Source organism: Notolepis coatsorum (assembly GCF_963971535.1).
Source record: "Notolepis coatsorum genome assembly, chromosome: 19".
Lineage (NCBI taxonomy): Eukaryota > Metazoa > Chordata > Actinopteri > Aulopiformes > Paralepididae > Notolepis > Notolepis coatsorum.
The window spans coordinates 5,992,500-6,001,094 of NC_140183.1; the positions used below are offsets into that span (position 1 = coordinate 5,992,500).

At 45.3% G+C, this 8,595-nt stretch overlaps 1 protein-coding gene across 1 annotated transcript in view; it reads right to left on the reverse strand.

Moving 5' to 3' along the window:
* The window catches only part of nipal2 (NIPA like domain containing 2), a 109,089-nt gene extending 102,214 nt beyond the window's left edge, over positions 1-6,875 (reverse strand). Inside the window, 1 exon segment of the mRNA XM_084335991.1 lies at positions 6,719-6,875. Within this exon segment, the coding sequence (XP_084192117.1) occupies positions 6,719-6,814 (96 nt within the window). The 5' untranslated portion in view covers positions 6,815-6,875.
* Positions 6,876-8,595: the final 1,720 nt, after the last annotated feature.

Here is an 8,595-nt window from a genome sequence, read left to right on the forward strand (position 1 = left end):
GCATCCATGTTGTCGTGAACATTTTAATTAAATAAAGAAATTCCCTATCCATACATGGGAAAAAATAAAATAAAAAATAAAATAAATTCCCTACCTACCCATGGCCTTAACTGACAACCAACAGGAACCAATTTATTTTTTCTTTTATGCCCTATGCCTCCCACTGGTCGGCTGCAGTGAGGACAAAGTCTTGCATCACGTGTCCCCTCCGGTACACAAGGAGGCAGCTGTCGCATCTTTTCACCTGTACAGCGCGATCTCTCAGTGGCGAGGAGTAACGCGTGGGAGGCTCACGCTGCCCCCGTTACTTCCTGAGTCTGCTGTACAGGCGCACCAACCGACCTGTAGGAGTCGCCGTCCACAACGTCCAATCCCCACCCACCAGCTTTCCCACCCCCTAACACTGCCAATTGTGTTAGTATGAACGACCAGCCAAGCTGGTAGCAACGCCGAGAGCTGGGCTCGAACCCAGCATCTCCTGCGTTAGTGGCGAGCGCCTTGCCCAATGCGCCACTTAGCCGCCCCCAGCAGCGCCTCTTCTGTCTAAGGAAGCTAGCCACATGTCAGGTGGATAAGTCTTTGATGATTTTGTTCTATAGGGCCTTCATAGAGTCTGTTGTTTCCTTTGCTGCCATTTGTTGGTATGGAAACCTTGGCATTAAACAAAAGATTGCCCTTAACGGGATTGTGAGGGGGGCTAGCAAGATTGTGGCGGTACAATTCAGCTGTCTGGGTCATATATATGACGAGCAGGTGCTCAGGAAGGCGTCATCGATTAGAGCGGACAGCTCTCACCCCCTAAATCCGGAGTATCAATTATTGCCTTCCGGCCAACGTTTGGAGACCCCTGCAGCTAAAAACAATAGATACAAATTCTCATTTATACCTACCTCCATTCGTGCCATCAATGGAGGAGGAAGGAGAGGGTGGCTTTGAGGTGGGTGGGTAGGTGGGGGGATGGTTGTGGTTGCTTGTTTGACTGTCATCATCTGATCCTGCGACCATGTACTGTACATGTCTGTCTGTGTTCTTCTTGTTATGTATGTTTGCTGTGTTTTTTTGGAGCTCCTATTTATCTGCTGTAACATGACTTGCCCAGTTTCGGACATACTAATACATAGTATGTATCTATATTTTTAATTCTTTAACACAATTCTCTCGTTTATTTTTTGGAGTTAGTCTTCACATTTTATACATAGTATATTTGATTACAAAGTTGCAATGTGTATTCTAGTAGGCATATATTATATTTCAATTGTACATTGTTTTTAGTTTCGAAGTTTGATATGTTTTGATTGTTTTGACTGGTCTAACGCTGGCCATGTAAATGTATGCTTCCCATGTGAATAAAACCCCTTTGAATTTAATTGAAAGATTTTTTTTAAACAACTTTATTTGCTCACTCAGCAATCAGAATGTATAACGCAAACACAGAACAGCAAATCAAATCAAATCAAGAAAAGAAAAGACAAACGCCACATCTGAACAGAGCCAAAAACCAACTCCAACCCAGTGGCGTTGCGCAATATTTCGGGGCTCCCCCGCAGGTCGGACCATGGGCCCCGCCCACTCCCCTAAATCAATAATAAAGTGACATGGGATAGACATCGCGGCCACTTAAAGCTTTTTTTTTTAAATGTTTATTTTTTCAGGCATCATTCATTGACAAATACAAGTGGCTTTGTATTTTTTGTAACATGAAGGTATTGTAGAACGTTATAGCCATATCATAATTTGAGTTCACACAACGGAACGGTTCACATAACATAATTCTGTATAAAAGAAAAGTAGCCTACAAAAAAACTAACAAAACACATCCTATAGGCTACATAGTAGAGGATGCAGTCAGGAGCTGCTTTCTATTGTCGTAGGGCCCTATTATTTTATACGAGCACGTCTCCTGGCATTCTTCTGCGCAAAGTCCAACACTCTTTAAATCTAGACTGCGCGCGCGTCGGCTCTCAATACTAGAAACGTTAATAATAATAATAATAATAATAATAATAATAATAATAATAATAATAATAATAATAATAATAATAATAATAATAATAATAATAATAATAATAATAATAATAATAATAATAGCTTCATTTTATATAGCGCCTTTCAAAAGACCCAAGGTCGCTTTACATAGAGGGGGAAATAACAAAAGTAATAAACATAGTGGACAGACACAACATAATTTTGTGCTGGCTGTTCGGTGACAGACCAAGCGTGGAGAATAGGAATAAATTATTGGCAGGGTCTCTCTAAAAAGATTAAAGAACACGAATTATCTCGCTCTCATTTGGCAGCATGTGTCGTTTATGATACGCAGAAACATAATCTGACCATTGACGCGCAAATATCATCTGATAGTTTAAGAGAGAGTTGTGGTTTTGGACCGAGGTCCTAACCAGAATAACCGATGTTACACTAACACTGGCCTCTCGCAACTCTGCTTCCCGGAGTCAGTGAGAGAAAATAGGTGATATAGATAATGGTAATTTCTTATCTAGCATAGAATTTATGGCGCGTTATGCGCACAATTTAAACCATGTACTAAAAAATTTACGGATTCGATTTCAATTCCAATGTAAACTGTAGCCTACTCGTACTGGTTATGGCGAATAAAACGTTCTATTATTCTAACCTGTCTCGGAGCTGACCGGGGGGTTGCTAGCGGTGGGGAGCTTACTGCCGATGCATCTTCAGTAACGTTAGAGTCAGTCTACCTTTGGTGCCTGCTGGAACAATGAGTAGCTTTGCCGTCTCTTGTTCGGCTTTCGCTCTCATCTTGTTTTTCTGAGCACCGCTTGGGTATTTGCGCTTCATTTTTACCGGCGCTTCCCGCTTTGTTTTGAACGCTGCCCAGCCTGCCAATGAACATTAGTTATCAGCCGGCTAGCCCTATCGCAGGTGAGCAAATAATTATAATGATACACTGTTGTACTACAGCGTACACATGACGGGGACGGGGTGCCTAGCAACATAGCAGTGAGGGGGGGCCCCGCCCTCTGTGCCCTGTTCCCACGTTACGAAATCTAAGAGGATAGCCTACAGTGGGGGCGGGGCCCCCTAAGCTCCGGGGCCTCCCCTACGCCACTGCTCCAACCCCTCCACAGTACACAACACCCACCTGTAAACCACATCATCTCAAACTCTGCTAGACTGCTGGTCAACTGGTAAAAATGAAAATCTGTTCGCAACCTTGCCTGTACCATACATCTAAACAAGATAGTGGTATCTACCAGCACCGAATCCTCAATCTTTTTCCTCCTGCTTAGATAAATGGCCATTTTTGCCTGACCCAGCAGGAAGTTGAAAAGCTGACACTTTAACCTCCTCTTCCTGCTGTACCTGTACCCCAAAATAAACATCTCTGGAGTAAGATGTTCATCAAACAGCACAAACATGCGGGTCAGGAACTGAAAAAAAAACAAGAGCCTGTCACTCTTTACAAAACAGTGAAAAACTGTTTCCCTCTCTGTGCGGAAAGGACAGGTGTCTTCAACATCAGAATTAATCACAGAGACAAAAGCGTTCACAGCAACTGCATGTAAGATTTAATTGAAAGAGAGAGAGAGAGAGAGAGAGAGAGAGAGAGAGAGAGAGAGAGAGAGACAGAGAGAGAGAGAGAAATAGAGAGAGATACAGAGAGAGAGCGCGATACTGTGCTGTGCTGGATGGACTCCTACAGCTGTGTTCTCTCTCATCCTACTCCTCCTAGGTCATCACTCATACCCCTTGTTCCTCCTCCTCCTCTCTCACTCTCTCTCTCTCTCTGCATCTCTCTCTCTCTCTCTTTATGTATGTCTGTCTCTCTCTGGCCAGCCTTTCACGCATCCTCCTCTACCTCCCTCCTTCTCTCTCTCTCTCTCTCTCTCTCTCTCTCTCTCTCTCTCTCTCTCTCTCTCTCTCTCTCTCTCTCTCTCCTTTTCTCTTTCATACCTGTTCTCTGTCTGTGTCTCTCTTGCCTTTCTATCTCTCTCTCTCTCTCTGACCCCCCCCCCTCTCTCTCTGACCCCCCCTCTCTCTCTCTCTGACAAACGTGCCAGGAAGAAGGAATCCTCTGGGAAGATGAGCACGAGGGGAATGTCTGCCTGTGTACACACACAGCACACACACACACACACACACACACACACACACACACGCACACGCACACAAACTGGAATGGTAGGGAGGCATAGGGAGATGGCGAGGGTAGTGTGACCTCCCACACGTTACACCTCCCCAGTGAGAGTCCTCGCTGTCAGGTGAAAAAGAAGCGGCTGGCTGACTCCACATGTGTCGGAGGAAGCATGTGATAGACTTCAGGGCTCCCTAGACCGACCAGTGGGGGGCAAATGCACACGCAGCGGCCAGGAAGGGGAGGGGGGAATTGGCATAACGACTAAATTGGGATGGGAGAAAAACACAGAAAAAAGGGAGGAGGGCGGTTAGGTGGTCGAGCGGAGATTGCGTTCGTCACCAGCCCCGGAGCTGTGAGCTTGGTTCGCCTGTTCGAATCCAGCTCACAGCTCCGGGGTTGTCACCAGCTTGGCTGGCCGTCTGCACTGATACAATTGGCTGTATCAGAGGGTGGGAGAAGCTGGCGGGGTGGGTCCGGGTCGTTGTAAACAGCGACTCCTACAGTTCGGTCGGGGCGCCTGCTAAGCGCGGATTGGACGTGAGGGGGATAGTGTGGTCCTCCCACACGCTACGCCCTCTCAGGGAGAATCCGCGCTGCCAGGTGAAAAGAAGCGGTGATTGGCTGGACGTGTGTCGGAGGAAGCACGTGGTAGCCTCCACTCTCCCAAATGATCTGACTGTGGGGGGTAAAGCGCAGCGACCAGGAAGGGACTGGGAATTGGCATACGACTAACATTGGGATGGGAGAAAATCGGAGGAAAATGGAGGGGGAAAAAGACCAATACACAAAAAAAAAAAAAAAAAAGGGAGGAGAAAAAGTAGATATATAAAAAAAAAATTATGACTTAGTTGTGATCACCCCAGAAATCAGTTTTGACAGGTGCCAACGTTAATACATCTCGACTGTGCGTGCCACACAAAGGCCTCGTTATGGAGGGAGCTTTCCAGTGTGCAGGTCTGGGATCTGTTTTGGCTGCTGAAATATCCGGTCTGTGTGTGTAAACTACTCTCCTGTTTCCCCAGCAGAGACCTCTTCCTGTCCAGAGGATTGGGAGGGAAGTTATCTGCTTTGATGTTTGTGTTAAAACAGGCTCGATGTAGTACAGGAAGTACAGTACACACAAACCCTTCACTTTTTTTTTTTTTTTTTTCACTTTTTCTCCCATTTTTCTATATTTTCTCCCATCCCAATTTCGTATCATCCAATTCAACCCTCCCCTGTCACGGACGCTGTTTCTTGCCTCCCACAAGCCGGCTGCAATGTGGACTAAGTCATACATAGCACGAGTCCCCTCCGGTACTTGAGGTAACAGCAGTCGCATCTTATCACCTGCGCAGCTCGATCTCTCAGTGGCGAGGAGTAACGCGTGGGAGGCTCACGCTGCCCCCGACACTTCCTGATTCTACTGCGCAGGCGCACCAACCGACCTGTAGGAGTCGCTGTCCACAACGCCCGATCCCCACCCATCAGTTTCCCACCCCCTAATACGGCCAATGTGTATTAGTACGGACGACCAGCTAAACTGAAAGCAAATGTGGAGCGCTGGGATCGAACCGACGAGCCCAGCGTCTCCAGCATTTCGTGGCGAGCGCCTTGCCCACTACGCCACGTAGCCGCCCCAAAAACCCTTCACTTATTAAAGGCCCGGTCAGCGATCCAAATGTAAACTAAATGCCCCCCCCCCCATTGTGTTCACTCTATCTTGTGGCTGTAAAAGGTTTGTTCACGTTGGTGGGGCTCATGTTTTTAAAACAGATCTACAGTGTGTTCTGATTTAAACATAGGTTAAGAGACATAGGGTTCAATAGTTCCATTTTCCATCTACACATCTACACTTCTTCAAGATGTGAGTATAGCCCACAATGATAGCGTCAAAAGAAAAGCATGGATTTTTAGGGCTTTAACGCAAAGCAGAGACCTCTTATTATAACAGCAGCACTCTGGTGAGACAGAGTCATCCGTGCTGCAAACCCAAAGGACACGCCTCACAAGATCCTCGAGGAAAGGTACCCAATCTGCCCATCCTTGAGGTTCGACATAGTTTCAATAACACAGACATATTTATTTGATCAAAAAGCAACAGTAAGCAGTTTATATGCAAATATGTATCCAATCCAATTGTTGTATCACAAACAGTATACTGTATTTGTAGATCTGGTATGTCATAAATGTAGCAGTATTGTCTATCTGTATGAATCATACAGATAGACAGACTGTATGTCATATATGTTATGATGAATTGAAAATGGGGGACCCTGATGTAAACAAGATGAAAGTCTTTCTCTGGTCTGCATCCCCTTAACAATTGTGTGTATTGAGCTGTACTGTATTGTACCCATTCTGCAATCTGTTAATAACATTTTCAATCAATCAATCAATCAATCAATCAATCCATATTTGCAATGTAATATTATTAATAGGCCGATTAAACAATTAACATAATCACTGCTAAACGGTAGGCTAATGCCGACACTTGTATAACTCATAGGCAAGAGTATAGTTACTTACTTTAGCCTAGTTTATAAATCATTTCCTTATTGTTCCAAAACCCCTGTCCGCTTTTTACGGAATGAAACTTTAAAAGTTGCGAACAGCACTTACCCGCAGCGGGTTCTCGACGAGGCCGCCGAAGTGAGAGGACGCGTTTAACGAGGAAAACACATCTTCGAGCAAGTCTTCAGAAGTTGAATTCGCCATGTTGTTTTCTCCTCCTCTCTTATGATTATTATGTAAAGATCACAACAACTGCCCCCCGCGGCTTCTCAACCCTGTCATCGTCCCATACAGAGGCTTTCTGTCGCGTCACTGACGTTTCTGAGAGGCGTGTCGTCACAGGTGGTGACGCTCCCAGCCTCCTCACCGAGAGAGTTGGAGAGGCGTGGTGACGTCATCACAGAGGTGGTGACGCTCCCAGCCTCCTCACCGAGAGAGTTGGAGAGACGTGGTGGTGACGTCACACAGGTGGTGACGCTCCCAGCCTCCTCACCGAGAGAGTTGGAGAGACGTGGTGGTGACGTCACACAGGTGGTGACGCTTCCAGCCTCCTTACCGAGAGAGTTGGAGAGGCGTGGTGACGTCACAGTAACAGGTGGTGGTGACGGAGAGAGACGCTCCCAGCCTCCCAGGCAGTGGCGCACTTGGCGCGGAGAGAGAACTGTTTGAATACATTAAAGATTGATGGGGAAGTCCACTGACTTTTGATTTATTTCTCTTCCTGTGTAGACTGAAGGGTACTGAGAACTCATCATGCGAATAGAATAGAAAAAGGCCTATTTTCTGTCCGTCCATCTATCTATCTACTGTATCCATCTATCTGTCTTCTGTTCATCTATCTATCTATCTATCTATCTATCTATCTATCTATCTATCTATCTATCTATCTATCTATCTATCTATCTATCTATCTATCTATCTATCTATCTATCTATCTATCTATCTATCTGTCTGTCTGTCTGTCTGTCTGTCTGTCTGTCTGTCTGTCTGTCTGTCTGTCTGTCTGTCTGTCTGTCTGTCTGTCTGTCTGTCTGTCTGTCTGTCTGTCTGTCTGTCTATCTATCTATCTATCTATCTATCTATCTATCTATCTATCTATCTATCTATCTATCTATCTATCTATCTATCTATCTATCTATCTATCTATCTATCTATCTATCTATCTATCTATCTATCTATCTATCTATCTATCTATCTATCTATCTATCTATCTATCTATATGTCTATCTATATGTCTGTCTGCCTATATATATATACGTATATGTCTCTGTCTGTCTGTCTATATATATATCTGTCTGTCTATATATATATGTATATATGTCTCTGTCTGTCTGTCTGTCTGTCTGTCTGTCTGTCTGTCTGTCTGTCTGTCTGTCTGTCTGTCTGTCTGTCTGTCTGTCTGTATATATATATATTATCTGTCTGTCTGTCTGTCTCTCTGTGGCAAACCAAATACGCTAAATACCAAATATTGTTGTTGTTTGCATTGTTGAGCTTGTAAATCAAGAGAATGTTGATGTTTTAAAACGGAGACTGACCATATCGACTAGCCTTTGTATCCTAAAGAGAAAACATGTCGATGTTCTTCCCCAATGCACAACATAGCCCATAAATGATAAACGCCTTCCCCTAAAACACGTGCCTGTTTTAGCGTCCCATTATGCTGCAAACAACCTAATTGAATGTTAGACATGTCTCCCCCTGGCGGTCACATGCAGAAATAGCATGGCAACGAAATAAAACCTGTTCAGAGGCAGTGACTCCAGTGGCCTCCTCCTCCTCCCTCTCCTCCTCCCCCTCCTCCTCATCCTCCCCCTCCTCCTCCCTTTCCTCCTCCCCCCCCTCCTCCTCCTCCTCCTCCTCCCCCTCCTCCTCCCCTCCTCCTCCTCCTCCTCCTCCCCCTCCTCCATCACCAGGCGAGAGGACGATACATGTCGTTTAACAGGTGTGGTGACTCAGTGTTGTGTTTTCAGAAGTACTGTACA